General features: G+C 36.0%; 3 protein-coding genes across 3 annotated transcripts; 1 reads left to right on the top strand and 2 right to left on the bottom strand.

Annotated features, from left to right (window-relative positions):
• LOC129245823 (uncharacterized) lies at positions 1-10,432 on the bottom strand. Its single transcript, XM_054884232.1, has 7 exons — positions 10,127-10,432; positions 6,979-7,124; positions 6,744-6,897; positions 3,339-4,139; positions 3,100-3,281; positions 1,235-1,413; positions 1-1,162 (listed from the first exon to the last, which is right to left on the bottom strand). Exons 2-7 carry the CDS (start codon positions 7,092-7,094, stop codon positions 522-524), a joined length of 2,073 nt encoding a protein of 690 aa, XP_054740207.1. The 5' UTR covers positions 7,095-7,124; positions 10,127-10,432; the 3' UTR covers positions 1-521.
• Positions 10,433-13,328: 2,896 nt separating this feature from the next.
• Positions 13,329-15,187, top strand: LOC129245816 (protein Red). The gene is made up of 2 exons (XM_054884219.1): positions 13,329-14,907; positions 14,964-15,187. The coding sequence occupies exons 1-2, from the start codon at positions 13,411-13,413 to the stop codon at positions 15,033-15,035; spliced, it is 1,569 nt and encodes a 522-aa protein (XP_054740194.1). The 5' UTR covers positions 13,329-13,410; the 3' UTR covers positions 15,036-15,187.
• Positions 15,061-19,036, bottom strand: LOC129245808 (uncharacterized). The gene is made up of 5 exons (XM_054884207.1): positions 16,532-19,036; positions 16,390-16,479; positions 15,846-16,307; positions 15,630-15,776; positions 15,061-15,564 (listed from the first exon to the last, which is right to left on the bottom strand). The coding sequence occupies exons 1-5, from the start codon at positions 18,846-18,848 to the stop codon at positions 15,518-15,520; spliced, it is 3,063 nt and encodes a 1,020-aa protein (XP_054740182.1). The 5' UTR covers positions 18,849-19,036; the 3' UTR covers positions 15,061-15,517.
• Positions 19,037-20,348: the final 1,312 nt, after the last annotated feature.

The following is a 20,348-nucleotide window of genomic DNA, read 5'->3' as shown; positions in this document are numbered from 1 at the left end:
TATCTGCAAGCGTGCTAATGTTAATATTTAATATAAGTTGCATAAAAGTCATTATTTAATCAATCAGCTATTTCAGATTTAACTTCGAAGCTCATCGAAATTGCGTGAATTTCATCACACACCAAACTCACTCGTGCAACTTGCAATTTCATTCCCATGGCAGCCAGTTCTACGTTACCGGAATGAATCGGGTTTTTCCCGAACAAGTGCTGCTATAAACTAGCCTTGTCTAGTGAACCGTTTATCACTTGCAATTTCGATTTCGGAAAGAAATCGCGAGAAATCCAGCACATTTTCGTTAGGTTTTAAGTCCAATACTACACCAACGAAGAAATTACTTTCTTACTTATGACTCAATCTCTTAAAAACAAAATTAGTTTGGTCCAATACTCCGAAAAAATTTGATTTTGCCGATTTTTAATTTTTGATTTCATAACTAATAATAATTTTCGGTTGGCAAATACTGAGGCAATACTAAATAACGCTATATCAGCTGTTTTTGTTTTTCATTAACTGTTGCTTCATAATGATCTACAATAGCAATATTTTCGCAATTCTGGATTAAGCTCGTATATGCAATTCGCTTGATCACCATACTTATTTACGCGGGATATATCTGTGGCCTTTGTGTGCATCTGGAAAGTGTTCAGTTCATATGTAATGCTCGCCTCGAAAAGCGATTCTCCCGGCGAGACCATAATCTGCAATTGAAATAACTCCTCATGCATGCGCATTTTATCGCTCATATCTGCCACATAGCCGTCCTTGTCGCTATTTTGCTTGTAAGTTAGGAGCTCATTATGAGGGCGCAGCCGTAATGCCCAATTGATGCGTTCCAGTTCTAGTGGCGCGCAAAGATTACGGTAAGGTTTGGTTAAATCGTTAATGGTCGTTACAATACTGTCAGCCGCCTTAAGCAAAATTGGTGAGTGTGGTTCACTTTCATTGAGTGAAAGTCGCTGCCAATTAAGACAAGCACACCAGTGTGGTTCGATGTAGGCATCGCTGCAGGATCGATTCTTTGGTATTACTTCGAAAAGTGAAATCGCACGTTTTTCTGCAAGTTGTTTATACTCAGTAGACACTAAGTCTTCTGTTGATGCTGGCTGTGTATGATAATCCGAAATTACATTGTCCGCTTGGGCATCCTCAGTTTGGAGTACTGAAAAAAAATTTGGCAACGTTTTATTTTGCGAGAATTTTGTGATACGAAAAAACAAAACAATCTGCTTACCCAGAAGATGTTGGAGCGTAGCGTGTACGTCAAATGGTGTGGTCAAATAATTAGCATTTGCCACGAAATTGGCATATTGTTGTGGAAACCGGTCTTGAAAAGTTTTTGGAAACGTGAAGCTGAAGAAAGGCAAACGCTCCTCTTGCTTGCCCTGTAGTGTGGCGCGCACTTGTGCAAATCTAAATGAAAGATTGTTTAGTATCCCGGCGAAAAAATAAGCATTGGAAAATTTCTTAAATTTCCTTTTAAAGCAAATTAATTTTTGGGCCAAAAAAGCTCATCTGGGCTATAGAAGACCACTTTTCTTATGTAAAAAATTATTATTATTATTTATAGGGGATATAGCTTCTGCTCAAATATGAACGAGACGTTATCAATAAAACGGACCGCGGATGACATATGGCAAAAATAAATTTTTTGTTTTTTGGTAAGACTGTTATAAGCTTACATGGCAAATTTCAGCGTGATATGTCACATAGTTTGTTTTCTGTGCTACTGTAAACAAGTCAAGCTCGAGTGTGTTCTTCGAATTTAACGATGGAAATTCAAGTTGAACAAAGAATTTTATATTTAGTACCTTCGTCGAAATTTTATACGCTTTGAGTTGAATAAATCAAGATTAAAAATGGGTATGGTGCCAACCATTTTCCAAAATTTGTCTTTCTCATCGTATTTTCCTTTTTTGAGTTCGTTATTTGCACCTAATATTCTTTCTTTCTGTTTTGAAAATTATCGTTATATGGAAGATGGGCGTGGTTATTGACCCATTTCGCCTATTTTCAATGCCAACACCTACCTTGGACAAAGAGTAATAGGTTGTCGCTGTTGTCCACTATGGTACACACACTCAGGTTCATGGCCGTGAAAGAGTAATATGTGTACCAAGTTCCAGGATATATAGGGTGGTATATAAAGTGTTTTTTTTTTTAATCATATGACACTTTGACAGTGGCAGCTCTTTGCGACTGGAAATCTTAACAGAAAATCAGTATCATATCTCTGAACGAAATGAAACCCTTACGGCTTTAACAACATTGAGAAATATCGTGGAATTTCAATTCTGTTGCAACAAAAAAGTGGAATTTTAATACTATTGCAACAAAAAAACTCCATTCTTTATTTTAAATTATAAATATAATTGGTGTTTACACCCTTTTCGGATGTTTGACCGATCACCGCCTCCTACTTGTGGTGTACGTCTTGATGTTGTTCCACAAATGGAGGACTAACAGTTTTAAGCCGACTTCGCAAGGCAGATATTTTTTATGAGGAGTTTTTCATGGCAGAAATACACTCGGAGGTTTGCCATTGCCTTCTGAGGGGCAACCGCTATAATTTTGATATTTCATGCACGGAAATTTGAACTTACGCACTCCAGGATGGTAGTCACGTAGCAATCCATTCGGCTATGGCGGCCGCCGTATTTAAAATTATACAAAATAACTAAAAATAACATTTATATTTAGTTTGTTTACACTGGGCAAGCTAATTTCGAACCATCAAAACCAACAACTTCAATGAGTACTGTCGACTTCACGTGGGTGTTTAGTTGGAGCTAGCGTTTGAGTCATACTAAAATATCTATGACTAATTTAGTCAATGCCTTCATTCGGAAAATCGTTTTTTGTTCAAATAAGTTTTTTATAAAAAATAAAAAAAAATTCCATTTTGAGAATTGCATCTTTTTAAATTTTTCTCGTATAAGAACTATTCTGCTAACTCAAAATTGTTGCTGTTATTCTGCATTAGCCCCAGGTTTTCGTTTTTAAATTAGTTTCTTCAACTAGTCTCAAAATGACTTATTGCTTTGCACGACCAAATACATTTTTCTCTTTGACACTGCAAAAGTTTCTCAAGCTACTTACCTATTGCCATGATCCGACATCATAATAAGTATTGTATTGTCTAACAAATGTGTCTCTTTCAAAAAGCGAAGCCAAGAAATTACTTCATCATCGGCTGCACCTATCAAATTAATGGAATCATGTGACAGTCCGCCATGAAAACTAAACACAAAACGGGGCGAATCTTTGTATTTGAGCATAAACTAAAAAGAATTTTAAAATTAGTTTAGTACAAATTTGTATTAATATTAATAACTTACATTTTTAGTGTAATCCAGCATAACAGCATGATCTGGTTGATGACCGATGCAGTGTTTTGCGCAGCAATTCCACATGTTTGGCGCTTCCAAGTAAAGCGTACGCAAATAGTGATCGACTGGTTGTTCAGTGAATCCTTTCATGCGATATGTGAAAGTGCCAATATTTGGCACATCCTCATTAAACGAAGTATAGTAGCCATTATGCGCATACTCTTTCCAAATCATCGGATAAACATCGACGTTCATTGCATTCGACATGCGTGTACGTGTCTCTGGCAACTCCAATTCAGTGTAGCCGGTCAGTAATGGTACTAATGCCTGTGGCGTGCCATCACCTACAATGTTGTAACCTTGTAAAACAATGGTCTTTAACTCCTTCACAAGGTATGCGTACGTTTTGGGTAATTTGCGCTGAAAAGCATTGCGGCTGAGCGAATCGAAACCCAACATAAGTATGTTAAAATGCTTCGAGAATGAGGGGTTGCTGTCCTCGTCAGCAGCCATCTCGGCAACGCCTGCACCTGCAAGTCCGGCATAAATGGGTAGCTTAGGCGGTGTTTGTGGCTTCACAGCAACTCCATCGCGTATGCCGTAGGCCATGCCATACCAGCTGTTACCAGACGTGGAACTATGACAGACAACCTTTACAAAGTCACTTGCGCGCAAAATATATGGCTCTTTAGTTTTTGTCGATTTGCCATATTTGCTCTTGTAATCCGTGCTGCGTATCACATCCGTATAAGTACAAATGACTTCACCTTGTGTGGCACTTATTTCCGGTTTAACAAAGCAAATCGATTTCTGTGCGGATGCATATTATTGAAGTATGCATTATTAAGTAATTTAAGATAATAAAAAATATATTCTACTTGAATATCATACCTACATATTTATAAGATATTTTTCGAGAATACTTTTAAAAAATTACCTATTTTATACATAGTAGGTAGTTAGGAAGAAGTGGTAGTTGGTCTCTAAACCACCTCACTTACACCGCTGTCGATTTACAGGTATTGTGATAGCACAGTGGCAGTTAATCTGCTACTCCTCGTTAAACCATTTTGTTTTAAGGGGGGGGGGGGGGGGGGGGGGGGGTAGGGTCACAAAATCGAAATTTTTTTTCTTCACTCATCTTATAGTAAATCATTTCAGCATTACGTCATACTTTAACTGAAAAATTCGACTTTTTTAGTTTCAGATGATTCTACGACGAATGCCGATTGGCACCGCAGAGCACCTCTCGAAAAACATATCTCCAAAAAAACTCTGTCATGGGCTTATTTGTCAATATTTTATTATTAATATTGTTTAAAAACTTATTGAAAAGATGTACAATAACATGCAACTGATTTTATTAAAGTATCTTAAGCCATATTTCTGTAAAAAATTTAAAAAAAAGTGTTTTTTTTTTAGCGCTAAACCCTACCCCCCCCTAAGTGCAAACCCATTGATCGGGTTGCGACTTAAATCCCTAAGGTCATCAGTATCATTCAAAAACGATGAGCCAAAGTATATATGTAGGTAAACGTAGGAGCATGAAGAACGGGACAGTGACAGAGAAGATGTGTGACAGACTCTCTCTCCCTGTCATTCTTGCAGCTTCTGCAATAGTTGAAATGAGGTACGTTCAATCTTTGAGCAGTTCGGCCTAGGAGACAGTGCCCTATGATCAAATCAACTAACATAGGGACGTTTTTCCTTGACCGATGAAGTAGCACCCGTAGAATTTTGGCCAAATTCTTTTTGTAGCATTGCATGCCAGACTATCAACCTATCTCATGTTGGCTCTCAAGTGGCAATACTGCTTGTACCGCGCAGTTCGTATGTTGAGAGGGGTATACCTACAATCTCCATACCAAGAGAGAGGCGAGTGGTAGTGCCCCTAAATTCCCTGGTATGTCACTATATCCTGGCACTTATATCAAATGTACGCGGAAATATTTCGCCATCTCGTTAAGAGATGTCCGACGTTGGCAGACACGATGGAATTAGTGACAAACCCACCAAGAGATTTTTTCACCGCTTGCCTACCGGAGTAAGTATAGACATCTCCAAAGGTAGTCACACTTTTGCCTAACCAGGCAGCTACTCGTACATACCTTATTAATAGTTTGAAATTTCAGCCTGTGGCTACAGTGATTAGGAAGACGAGCCGACACCTTTACTTTTTGCTTACAGTAGACAACAAAGCCACATTTAGCGCCAATCTTTGAGCTATCAGTAAAGCACCGTAAGCAGTTTTGCTTACCAGGTATATTGTCAACCCCCTCACATCTAGCTGGAATTTTAGGAATAAATAACCTGTTAAGGTATGGTTCATTCAAACACAAAACATCAGTTTTTATACATACAGCCCGTAAAACAAAATATAGCACCTCAACATTTTGACATGTTTTGATTATTTACCTTTTTTTTAATTAAATAATTTTTTTTATAATATTGTAGTTTATTCCATTACAAGGACCATATTCATCCCAATTTCAAACTTTGTAGAAGGTTTATAAAAATTTTCATAAAAATTTCAAAAAGTTTAGCCTATAAAACTTTGGCCCATTTCATTTTAATATGATACATCTAGCTCCTCTTCCTATTTGTGTTGTACATCTTCATAGTTTCCATAAATGGAGGGGTGTACAGTTTTACACCAGATGGGTTTTTAGTAGGAGATTTCTCATGGCAGAAATACACTCGGAGGCTTGCCATTGTCTGCCGGGGAGCGACCGCAATTAGTAAATATTTTTTCTATCAATTGGGGTTGCGGACCTGCACACCAATCCATTTGGGGCCGCCGTAAATTTTTTTGTACAGAGAAAATACGCAGAGAAAAATGTCAAAAATCAATGAGAATTTTAAGCCACTTCAAACTTACTTTGTATTGTAGATATATAATTATATATTATTTTTAGTTCTGCTTAAAAAGTAGGTAATGAATTATACTTTTATAAAAAAAAAAAGATAAATACTAAAAAAAGGAAAAAAGTCAGACTGGTCAAAATGTTGAGGTGCTATATTTTTTCGCGAGCTATAGTATATTTATTATAGTTGAATTTGTTGTACATACATTGGCCTAATTTGGAACATAAATCACAAGTGCGTAATTGTGCATCCGTAAATTGTTCATATTACAAAGAAGCGTTCGGAGTAGAGCTCTAAATCATCACAAGCCAAATATCAATCTAACAAACTCCCTCCAAGTCCAATAGGCATACATGAGATACCATTGGCTTGCTGCCCTAATTCAAAATTATGGAAATTCCCACTGGGAAATTTTTTATGTACCAAAACAGATGTTTGAATTCAAAATTATTGCCATAAAACTTTGCCCAAGAAAAACATGCAGTTTCACCCAATTTACTCTAAATTTCTATTCCATTACTTTTTTTTTATAAATTCATACTTATTTACCTCACATGTGACCCAATCATCCAGTATATTGCCACAATTGATTTTCTCAACCGGATGGTAGTACTTCATTACTTCTGGGTCATCTACTGGCAGTTGGGGTAGACGACATTCGCCACGATTCATAGGCGAGCGTATAGAACGCTCAATGATTAAACTATGACATATAATATTTTGTATTAGTAGCATTAAAACAAAAAAATTTGTTATATTTCTATAAGTTTAAGATTCTTCTTACATTTTCTCAGAACGATCCATTTCCTTTGGTCCAGTAAAAAACAGAAAAATAGCCACTGTGAGTACAAATAATAAAGCGGCAATTTTATAAGCGAAACGACGACGTATCTTGCGCATACTGGCAATGATTATTTCACAAAACGGGGCCTGAATGAGAGCGAATATATATATATATTGTTACATATTTATGTATATAATAAGTACCCGGAAACATGTACGGAATTACTAAATTAGCTACAAGAAGACTTTAATGTTAAATGTTGTGTCCTTTTAATATGATTGCAAAAAGCTTCATATATTTAGGAGTGTCGTAATAGGACTAAAATATCCTAACTTTAGACAGATTATTATCATCATTCAGATTTTGTAATCTACAATGAAATGGCGAAATCAATCCAATTATAATTTACAAAAATTCCCAATTGACCAGTCAACATCTTATAGAAATTCTGAGAACAGATTTAATTAATTTCACGTCTAGTTTTTTGAAAAGTAAAGTAAAAAATATTTGAAAAGTTAGTTTAATTATTATGTTTCATTTTGATTACTTTAATAGCTAAAATATTAGCCGGGATTTTTACGCAAATATGTATCTGCCCTGGCGGCTGCCGTAACCGAATAGGTTGGTGGGTCACTTTCATTCGGGAGTGCGTAGGTTCGAATCTCCGTCATAATAGAAAAGATATTTTATAATAGCGCAGTATATATGTGCCAATTATTTATTTTTTAGTTTTTAAACCAAAAATATGCACATCGACAATTGCCTATAAACGGAGCTAATCGCAAAAGATTCAGATGTAGTAGAATTCACTACATTTTTAAAGTATATTCGCATTGTTATCTTTCCTTGACCATAATTGTACCGACTAGCAAACCCGTTTCATGACAAAAATCGATAAGACAAATTCAGCTAGTTAACATGTCGATTATCGCAAAATATACGATAACAATTTTGGGGCGGTTGACTCAAACGGCGTTTTTATTAAAACGATGAAATTAGATTATCAAAAAGTTTCTAAGTATTTGGTATTTTAAAGCTAAATACACACCAGGCAACCGTTGCAGCAACTCGGCCATGTTGAAGCAACCGTTGCCTCGTGTGTAGCTGTGTTGCCAATTGATTTTCGTGTTGCTGCAACCGTTGCCTGAAATATCAAATAAATTTGATTTTTGGGATAGGTTGCTGCAACCGTTGCCTCGTGTGTATCATTGTTTACTGCTTTTACTCGTTCAGTTCGTTGAACACAAGCAAAGAAGAAGGTTCGTGCGGAGTAAAATAAAGTGAAAAAGGAAAAAATGGCAATTGAAAATAATGAAAATTATGTTAATTTTATTAACGAATATAAAAATTTGAGAGAGCTGTGGGATATAAGTAGTGAAAAATATAAAAATAAAAATTTTAGAAAAAAAGCATACGAACAATTAAAAAATGAATATAATTAAATTGATAAAAATTTCAAGTCCGCAAAAGCGTTTCCTGTTACAAGATACCGCAAAGTTATTGCCAGTCTAATTTCTGCTGCCTCTCTCATTATGGTATCTTGTTTCGTTATTTTGGCCTTTACAAAGTCCAACAATTTTCTAAACAGGGCTTCGTCCATCCTCATGTAATTTTTAAAGTCCGCTGGCTCATTTTCCTTCAGTTCTTTCAGCAGCCTCTCTTTCGAAAATTCGATTTTTTTAAAAGCCAATTTTTGGACCAGATTTTTTTTCTCTTCTTTTGTTGCATCTCTTCTTCCTCATTTTCGTACAAAAGTTCGTCAATTATAATAAGGGAAGTAATTTTACGCATTTCGTCGATCATTTAAAAAATTTAATTTTACGTATCTTCCGCTTGTACCTTTCCTGCACCACAGTTATACACAATACTGAGATTGAAGCAACGGTCGCAACGTGTTTCTTAAACAAAGGCAACACGTTGCTGCAACCGTTGCTTCAACGGTTGCCTGGTGTGTATTTAGCTTAATGATTTAACGTTTAAAGAGGAGATATTGAGCCCGCAAGTTGTAGGTATACGTTTGTTCCACTCTTTCCACTTCGCTACAGGGAAGTTCTAAAAACTATTCCTGTTTACTCCAGACCTGATGACCTAATTTTTCAGCTTTACAGTCAACTTAGAGGTTAACCTGTTAAGTGATTATGTCGCATACATATATGCGAAAATTTCAAAAGTACATTTTAGTTAATGTCGTATATGTGCGTCATGCCGAAAAAGGAAATTGCATTTGCTATGAAACTTAAAGTTAAGCAAAAAACGAAAATTTCCCTGTTATTTTGACATTATAAAGTAAGCATAAACACTGAATTTCCTGATAATCGTTATCATAATCGTTCAGCCAACACGCACGGTGAATCCAATATTTGGCTGAAAACCGGTTTTGCATCGACAGTCTTCGCTTGAAATTAATTCAGCGCAGTAAATCGAGCTGTCTAAGAAAAACTAATCGCTTAATAGGTTAAAGGATAACAAGTATCCAAAGGAGAATATCCATGAGCCAGTCGTCCGTACGCCGTAGCATACACCGTGTAACAACCTTGCGATAACTTTGTTGTTGCTTTCACATTCAAATTTTTCGTCAAGGGAGCAGTACCATAGTACTATAATTTATTTTCTTTTAGTTTGTGATGCGATCTTCAATAATTTTCGTGTCTGGCAACATCACATGAGATCCGTCGAATACTCATCTATGGAATACTCTCTCTCGTCGTGTCCGGTGCAATAATTGCATTGTGTTCGCCAAACAAAATTTCAGCATAACAGTGACCTAGTACATACATATTTGCAATAAGTTGTTTCCATATTTAATATATTGTTATCAACTTTTGCCTGTACAGATGTGTGATAAGGCAATATCCGTCTTTCAATTGTTTGCGCTCACAAAAAATGATCTATTTCATGAATAATTTTAAATATAATCGGCATATTTTTGTAGGCATCGAATAAAATAATGCAGGCCTATTTAACATTCACGGCGCAAATTTAAACATTAAAATTTCTCTAAATTCTTCAATCCAACAACAATGTGCATATATATATATATATATATATATATATATATATATATGTACGTACATACAAACATTACTTTTGTTCTCAAATGAAAACAAATTTCTTGTACTCATATCACTCATTAATACAAATTTTTTACCTTTATAATTCTTCTTCAGTAACTTTATGCAACACTGCAAGGAAGCATAAAATCAACAAATTGTTTCACTTTCAACATGTAATAGTTTTTTTTTTAATACTATCAATGTTTCTGCTGGAAAGTCCAGCCGGGAACAGCAAAAACAAGAGCACAGGACGCGAAAGAGCTGATAATTCTATATCAGTACTGTTATTAACAAAATATTCGTTAAGTAATACGTATATATATTTGGTACTATATTTTAGCTGTGTTATCTTAACAAATAACCGGAAATATTTTCTGATATCCACTTAAATGTTTTATGAACAAAAATGTATACAAAGTTTGAGTGCCTAATGAAAAAATTAACAGATGAGGTATAGTATTGCCACACTATTTAAATGGAAATGTTGTTATGAATTTTTCTTATAAGGTGTTGAGAGAGTAAATCAGCCGTGTGAATAGAAAAATACCTAGTTCAAGCAAATACTAACGAATTCGGAGTTAAATTAGCTTGAATTCAAGAAGCTTTGAATTCATAAAAGGTGGATTCGCTAGAACAACAGCAAAATTTACGTGTATTTTTCTAAACGATAACACATTTAAACGGTTCTCAATTTTAGCAATTTGTTCCCAAAATTTACAAACGTCTTATTGCTGCTTAAGCTGATTAAGATACAATCTTAACAAACTAATAATAATAAATAAATAATAATTATAAAATACAAAATATTTCCCGACATATACGTCTTCTTTAAATGTATCTTAAAATCTGTCAAACTCTTTTTCGAATTTGGTAAAATGACAATTGAGTTGTCAACCTACGAAATGACAACTGATGTTAGGACAGTAATGGGAAGAAATTCAAAAGGACAGATATGTTGTAATGGGGAAATTCGCGATCTCAACATAGCATTTTTGTCTTAACAGTGCTACTTTAACATAACCTATAGACGGTGTAGAGATTAGAATTAGAACTATAAATTCTTCAAACTTATCGATAATTTCCTGTGCTAAGAAGCGTTCAGTGTTAAATAAAAAAAAAAATTAAGAGTATTATTTTTTAGCTTTTTAGCGCTTTCCCATCTTTATATAAGAAAAATAGAAAATTTAATGTATTAAATAAACGAAAAAAGGAACCATTTTTCAAAAATTATTCTGAAGGAACCAATAAACTATGATGAGTTCAGCTTGGGTCCGATTAGAGGTTCCATACCATAATATCAATGCCAAAATCGTCACCATATATATCAATTGAAATTTTGTTTTTCGTATTCACCTCTGAGTTTTAATTTGTAATATTAATTTGCGATTCCTTTCATGATTTTTACTTATTTTGAAATTTTGTTTCGATATTAAGAGTAATGAATGATGAGCATTTTCTTGAGTTGGTGCTGTGCTGCTCGTGGTTTTATGACAAAACTGATGATAATAATGATGAGTATAAGAACCAGACAAACAAAAAAATAAAATAAATGCAAGGGATACAAGTCGTCAATAGTTTGAATGCAGATGGTGAATAACAAATGAGTTTCAAGTTTTTGAAAAAAAAATTTGTTTGTATAATCTGAATGGAATGTTGGCTCATATTATTTCTAGTTGGTAAGAAAAATGAATTGTTTATATGGTACATGTGGTAATTATATTATCTATTTTAACAGACTGGAGCAAGGGCACTAATATTGGAAAGCACCGTCAATCTCCTCGTTTCGGCATATGGTGCCTATTTTCCAAGAATAACAACATGAACTTATTCTTTCTTTAGTTTCTCTCTCAAAATTAAATTGAGCAAATAAATGATTTCGTATGTGAATTTAAATTGTTTACAGTTAAGGTAAAATTAAAGGCGTCATATCGTGCCAAACCATACCATAACGTCATAACTTTAACAGTGGTCTTCACCATAACGATATTTACTATTGTTGTAGCATAAACATTCCAAAACATGTAAGTGGAGTGACAAGCCCTTGACCGGATATAAAATCAGGTCAATCCGGTCAATGTTATTTACTGATATCTATTATTGATTTATTTGTTTATTTCGAAAGTGTAGCAAATCAACAATCAGCTGTTTATGGTTACGGTGAAAAATCAAAATTCAATTGTCCTGTTCGGTTACGGTTATGACTACGAAATTATGACATGTCACGTCTAATCGACTATAGTGTTGCCTATAGCTAAATACACACCAGGCAACCGTTGAAGCAACGGTTGCAGCAACGTGTTGCCTTTGTTTAAGAAACACGTTGCAACCGTTGCTTCAATCTCAGTATTGTGTATAACTGTGGTGCAGGAAAGGTACAAGCGGAAGATACGTAAAATTAAATTTTTTAAATGATCGGCGAAATGCGTAAAATTACTTCTCTTATTATAATTGATGAACTTTTGTACGAAAATGAGGAAGATGAGATGCAACAAAAGAAGAGAAAAAAAATCTGGTCCAAAAATTGGCTTTTAAAAAATTCGAATTTTCGAACGATAGGCTGCTGAAAGAACTGAAGGAAAATGAGCCAGCGGACTATAAAAATTACATGAGGATGGACGAAGCCCTGTTTAGAAAATTGTTGGACTTCGTAAAGGCCAAAATAACGAAACAAGATACCATAGGAGAGGCAATATCAGCAGAAATTAGACTGGCAATAACTTTGCGGTATCTTGCAACAGGAAACGCTTTTGCGGACTTGAAATTTTTATCAATTTTATTGTATTCATTTTTTAATTGTTCGTATGCTTTTTTTCTAAAATTTGTATTTTTATATTTTTCACTACTTATATCCCACAGCTCTCTCAAATTTTTATATTCGTTAATAAAATTAACATAATTTTCATTATTTTCAATTGCCATTTTTTCCTTTTTCACTTTATTTTACTCCGCACGAACCTTCTTCTTTGCTTGTGTTCAACGAACTGAACGAGTAAAAGCAGTAAACAATGATACACACGAGGCAACGGTTGCAGCAACCTATCCCAAAAATCAAATTTATTTGATATTTCAGGCAACGGTTGCAGCAACACGAAAATCATTTGGCAACACAGCTACACACGAGGCAACGGTTGCTTCAACATGGCCGAGTTGCTGCAACGGTTGCCTGGTGTGTATTTAGCTTATAAGTTAATTCGATCGGCAGATTTATAGCACCTCTAATTTAACCTTGAGTTATCGACTTATCACCTTTCATATTAGTACGATTCGATTATTTTAATACATTCGATATATTATTCGCATACAAAGTAGTAAATATTTTTCCGTCGATACTTGAATTTCTATTATACGTACGTAAAATCCTTAAAATCATATATGAATTATGACTGAATCTGTACGGTTAACTAATGATGACTTTCGTAAGCTCTTGGCTACACCGCGGCAACCACCGCCAGGTAGTACTCCTTCACTGAATGCAGCGGCAGCTTCGTCGTCTTCAACCGAAAAGAAAAAAACGCAAGGTTCAAGCAGTGAACGCAATGATTTACGCCGAAAAAAGAAAAATTTCTATGCAGCACTTAAAAAACAAGAGGATGGCAAATTGCAACAGCTCTCGGAAAAATATCGTGACCGAGCGCGTGAACGACGTGATGGTGCCAATCCGGATTACCAAAATGTTAGTACGCCTGGTCACAGTAGCACAAATGCGTATCGTGCTGTTGCTCCAGATTTGAAATCAGGCATTGATGCGGCTGAGCGTCGTCGTAGAATTATACAGGAGTCGAAATTCTTGGGTGGTGATATGCGTCATACTCACTTGGTGAAAGGTCTTGATTATGCGCTCTTGCAAAAGGTTCGTTCTGAATTGCAAACTAAAGAGGTTGAGGAACAGGCTCTGGCGGTTGCGGCAGCAACGGAAAAATTGGCCGAAACCGCTGCTGCTGAACAGGCTGAGGCGGAAGCCAAAGATGCAGATGATCATATGACTATTAAAAGTGCTTTGGCTCGTAACATTTTTAGTTTGGTTCAAACGCGTCGATCAAAAGATATTCCACGCATTGAGCTATTCGCTCCCGGCCGCATGGCTTACGTTATTGATTTAGAAGATGATTTGGGGGAAACCGATATACCAACAACGTTAATACGTTCAAAATTTGAAGTACCCGTCAATCGAGAAGACATTGCCACACTAACTACTAATGATATTGTTATAAATAAACTGTCACAGATTCTTTCTTACTTACGCGCAGGTGGACGCAATAAGAAAAACAAGAAACGTGACAAAGACAAGCCGCTTTTCTATGAAAAAGAAATGGAACAGTCTTTGAATATGCTCGAAGTAGGAGTAAATGTGGGTACCAACTTATCTGGTAAAGCTGCGGGTGATAACATCTATGACGATATTGGGGACTATCAACCAAGTACCAAGAATGAAGGTTCAAAATTGGTTAAAAATAACTCAAAAAGTGCAACTGGTTCTTATTTCGGCGATGTAAAAGGAGTCGAGGACACAGACCCTCTGATTACTAATATACCACCACCACCTAAAATCACAAAAACTGTAACCTCGCGCTTTGCTAACGAACCTGAGGGGTATGCCGAGTGTTATCCAGGATTAGAGGAAATGAATGACGCTATAGATGATTCAGACGACGAAGTAGACTATACTAAAATGGATTTGGGCAATAAAAAGGGACCGATTGGGCGTTGGGATTTCGATACACAAGAAGAGTATTCAGATTATATGAGCACCAAAGAGGCTTTGCCCAAAGCAGCATTTCAGTATGGAGTTAAAATGCAAGACGGAAGACGAACTCGCAAAAACAAAACCGAAAAGAGCGAAAAGGCAGAATTGGATCGAGAGTGGCAGAAAATACAGGTATGCATCAATTGTGTTATTATCGCTAGATTAAATTGAATTGATTTTTGTTTTAGAATATTATACAAAAACGAAAATTCCCTAAAGGAGGTGCAGAAGAGCCTGATTACAAAGCTGCTAAATATTAGTTTAAAAATCAAACAATATCAAATGTATATGCGTTTAACAAATTTAGAGAAGTGCACAGACTTTGCTGTTTTATTAATTTATAATGTAAGTACCAACAAATAACATAAATTAGCAATTGCGTTTCGAATAATAAATGTGAAAAGTGTACAAATGTTTTGAAATATTTTAGTGCAGTGGATATCATGTAAATATTTGAGTACATTAATAGCGATTTACTAAGAATACACAACTTATAGCCCATAATGTACACAACAATAATACTCCAAATACAATGTTTTAGCTACTGGAAAAATTTTAACCTGTAATTTTACTTCAACATGCCGTTTGGTTTTTAAGATAGATTATTTGTAAAGCTCGAGAGTAGCTAGTAGACTGTCTTATAGAATTAACAAATAGTCCAGCTTTAAACTACAATTTTTGTATTAATAGGATTTTCGACACTGTGATTTCCGGTAACACATGGAATCCTTTAATGTTCAACTTATTCTTCAGAAGCGCTCGTTATTTTATGATAACGGTTTATATGAGCTGCAAGAATATGATGAAAATATTTAAGTACTTTAAAATGAAGATATTAAAATTAGTTTGCTTACTTTTTAATTGGGCTAATCGTATGTATGATTTATTGCAAATATCACAGCTGTGGCGCATTGACTTGTGCGAAAGGAGATGCAAATTCAATGATTTCTCAAATTTGAAACGTTGATTGCATTCCGGACAACGAAAGTTTCTCCCCTTTACTGAAATCATCGAAAATACTGAACATTATATATTTATTTACAAACGTTCTAATAATATTAAGTACTGACCCTCGTGAACTTTTCCGTGAATTTTAAGCGCTGTTCTTGTCGAGAATGCCTTTGAGCACTTACCGCATCTATATGGACGAACAGTAGCGTGATGCTGCAAATCGTGACGATCCAACTCTGAGAAGTGCTTAAAATGCATATCGCAGTCACGACATGAATATGGGCGATCTGTCTTCGTCACATGTACCCTAAGATGTTTTATAAGCGAATATTTGGAACGATATTTACGCGGACAATGTGCACACATAAAGCCTTCATACGGCTGTGGAGAAGTGGCGACTACTTCCGACTTTCTTGTTGTATCCGCATTATCTTGCTGATGCTGCTGTTTCAGGTGCTTTTGAAGATTGGTCTCCGTAGAGAATTGCTTTTTGCATTTTGGACAGCGAACGGTGCGTTTGGCCAACTCAATGGGATGGCATCGCTCTAGATGTGCCCGCTTTTGTATGTGTTGTGTGAATTCTGTAAGTAATATAGATAGATATGCATACATATATAACATCTGTTATGCAAACAATTTTTTTTTTGTTATTTTTCATTTTACTTTCATCGCAGTAGTTGCATTTAAGTGGCGCTTCCCCCTCGCCGTGAATGGCATAGAGATGAGTGCGTAGTTCCCATTTGCTGCGCATACCTATGAAAAAATGAAGTTCAGATTAATAAAATAGACATAAATGTATGCTCACTCCTTCCACAACGTGTACAAAGGAACTCGCCCTGGCGTGTATGAGTTACTTTGTGCGTCATCAGATGTGTGCGTGTCACAAACGCTTTCCCGCAAAGCTCGCATCGCCATAATTTATCTTCGTTGTGCCATCTTTTGTGATATTTGAAGTTATAAAGAGAAACATTCTTCAATTCTAGCTGACAAACATCACAGGTGTAGTTGCCGTGCGTATGATTTCGTTCTATGTGCATACGCATCTGGCCAGAACCGCCTGCAACAACTTTGCCGCAGAGCTCGCAGCTGTCTGCCTTTTTGAGATGTATGGCGTTTATATGCGCTACACAGCCACTCCGTGTACGATACCGTGCCGCACATTGAGGGCAATTATATGGCCGCTCCTTGTCATCATGTATCGAAGCTATGTGCTCGGCCAGGAGCTCTTTCGTTGCGAAAATCGGCTGCTCCGACACCTTGTACACGCACAGACGGCATCGCATGCCATTCGAAGACTTTTTATTTGGACGTGAAACCACTGCAGTTGAATGCTCGATTTCTTTATCCCCAAGCGCTGCATTTTGAATGCTATTATTATTTTTGATAAACTCAGTATTAGCTTTGCCAAGCGATTCCCCATTATATATCTTTCTGTAATCAGGTTCATTTAATACACCGCATAAAACATCTGAAATATTATCATCACTTATTATGCGTTTAATCTTATTTGGCGAAAACTGATAATGGGCATAATCTGTAATTTTAGACTCAACGCACGAAGAATTATATGTTTTTATTTTAGCTTCGCTAGTAGAATTAGAAAAATTTACTGTGTCTGTTGCGCTACTCTTCTCGTATAACGGTGAAAAATCCTCTTTTTTTAAGGCTTCCATTTCTTTTAGTATACTCTCTTGATTTTCTGGAATATCTAGATCTATTTCTTCGTTAAAACCAATTTTATGCACCATCTGTCGGTCAGGTATCTCTGCTGTCTGTCTTGGCGTATTTATAGACCCCAATGTGGAGGCCTGTTCATCAACTGCTGCCAGCATCGTTTCAAACTCATCAATTTGCAAGTCTTCTTCCAGAATATTTACATTTGCATTGATCATCTGCAGTGTTAACTCATTCATAAGCACCGATTGTAAGTCATCAGACAAATACGCATTTGACTCTTTACCTGATTCAAAGGCAGCGACTTGATCGTTTATTGCAGCTAGCAACGTTTCAAATTCATGTATTTCAGATTGGTAATCTGCCACGATTCCTTTTTTATCGGACATAGGAGCAGCAATTTCTCTTGATGTTTCTGTAATGACCCATGTAAATTGGTTGTCTTTTCCGTTGTTTGGTATGACTTTTTGTGCACCATGCCTTTGAGCATCCTTACAAGGCTTTCCTTTTAATCCACTTTTTTCGATTTTTCCGATTTTGTAGTCAGTTGTTCGGCATACGTATTTTTGTAAATCAAATGAAATGTTCTTGTTTAAACAGACTTTCTCGCCCTCTTCTATAACGCTTTTTGCATTTGTGCGCTGCGTTGATCTATTAAAATTTATAGACTTGCCCGCGGCAGTCCCTACTGAGTTGTTATTGGTGTCAATTTCACGCTCAACCTCTTGCACATGCACACTGCACTCTGAAATTTCACTATTTGGTACATGAATCCCCTTCTCTCCAGCATCCTCTTCTTCACTTATCCATTGCAAATTCGTCTCCTCCTCCTCCTCAATTAGTACTACCTGAAATTCGGGTGGTCTGCTAGACTCAATATTCGAATCAAACGATAACTCACCGGTTTGTTCATTGGCTGCAATTAAACCTGATTCAAACTCAATTAATTGTTCTTTGCTCCCTTTCTTATTTGCATTTGTAACATTCGGCACTCTGTCATCCGCATACATAGCAGTAAACTCGGATACTGTTGGAAATGTGTTCGGTGCGGCTTGCCTGTTGTGCATCTCCGCTTCACCACAATTTGTTTTAGTATGAAGGTCATTTTCATTGTCGTTGATTGCTTCAGCATCCCCCACCATCGTCTCCAACGAGTGCAAACGCAAATGAAGATGCTCTTTCGCTCTCAAAGCTTGTAACCGAAATTCGTCTATCTGTATTAGCGCCAATTCGCACGTCTCACAAATATGCTGAGATAAATTATCATCCTGCATAATATCTAATTGCCACTCCTTTAGCGTACTTAAAATCGCAATTAATTTAGCGTTTGCGAAAATGTCGATCACTGCTTCGTCTGCGTTCCCAGGAGGTGCTGCACAGGTGCGACAGTACACGCTGCTACCCATTGCTATGACGAACTGGCATGCAGTCGTAGTTATTTCGATCATTTGGACGGAGTCTCACGTTTCTATTTAATATTATAATCATATTGTTTGTCGCCGCCACCACCGCTGTTACTGCTGCTAATGCTACTGCTCCCATCAATTTTGTTACCGATCACTCATGTATGCTTCTTCTTCGCGTGTTTGCGTCTGCGTTGTTGTAGTCTCTCAAGTTAAGAACATTATGTAAACAAAAAAGTTACGAGTAAACAAACCGCTATTTCACCTGATAGATGTCACTGAACGCGCCCATTCATCGATCGCGAATAGCGATTAATATAAAATTGCATGCACATGATATGCGCTGGACTATGCTGATGCTCATGTACCCACTAGGCAATAGCAATCGTAACGTTTATTAGAAGATTATCAAATACGAAATGCAAACTTTGCGTGAGCTCTTAAATCAATTTAAAATAAACTTTGCTATTTTTAATGAATGCTGGCTGAATATAATTTTTTACTAAATTTACGTCAAACCCTTACATCGACATTATAAAATATCGGCAAGGAAAACGCAAAACTAAGAGCCCCTTGTCTATACCAACTTTTATGCACCTTATCATAGAGCAGGGGTGTCATAGCAATACCATGCATCATTTTCCAAGTAAAAATCTTGATACTAAATTGAATAATCAGGATAGAGAATCAAGTTTGCAGAATCCAGTCTACGCAGTCAATTTTAAACCCGGGTGTTTCTCATCGACAATATCGCGTTTTCGGAGGCAGTCCGAAGTTCTCGTGTTCCATCAGGTCGCCTTATATCTACATACATGTATATGTAATATTTATTTATTTTCATATGTATGTATTTATTGTTTAAAAATAGAAATCAACTAAATTTTACTGCAAGCACATAGGCATCGGCATTTTTAACACAAATATTTATATATGTACGTATACAAGAGAGAAACACAACTATTTTTAGGAGATGAAATAATTTTTTTATAACATACATATATATGTATATGTCCCAGTACATGGCTAATTTGCGAGCATAAATTCACGCCTCTAAATATTAAGGTCAAAAAACTCTTAGTTTCCAAAAAAAAAACTATTTAATTAATACTTACTACAACAGAGTCTCTTCATTTTCTCTTATAAAGAATATATGCATGTATGTATGTATATTTTCAATCTCCTTGAGAACTCTGCACATTAACGTGTTGTTGGTAAAAAATATTGTATATTCGGCACATGTGTATACATATATTCACAAAATAATAGAATAAGGTATTTCACCAGATGTTGTGATAATTATTGTTAAAAAATCGCTATAGAATAGAATGTAGGCATACATAGGTGATTAATGAGCGTTAGAATGAAAAGATAAATATACAAAATATGTACATAAGTACATTCCAACGTACAGTCTTGTCTTCCCTATTAGGTATTTTCGCCAAATCGCTGCCCCTTGCATGTACTCGAACTGTACCAAGAACCGTGTGGGCTTACTATCAGCGGTGTACTATCAGCCGTGTGGGTTTACACTTATACAGCTATGAC

The sequence above is a fragment of the Anastrepha obliqua genome, chromosome 1, assembly GCF_027943255.1.
Source record: "Anastrepha obliqua isolate idAnaObli1 chromosome 1, idAnaObli1_1.0, whole genome shotgun sequence".
In the NCBI taxonomy this organism is placed as follows: Eukaryota; Metazoa; Arthropoda; class Insecta; order Diptera; family Tephritidae; genus Anastrepha; species Anastrepha obliqua.
Note: the sequence above shows the minus strand (reverse complement) of the source record. Positions and strands in the feature narration are given on the sequence as shown.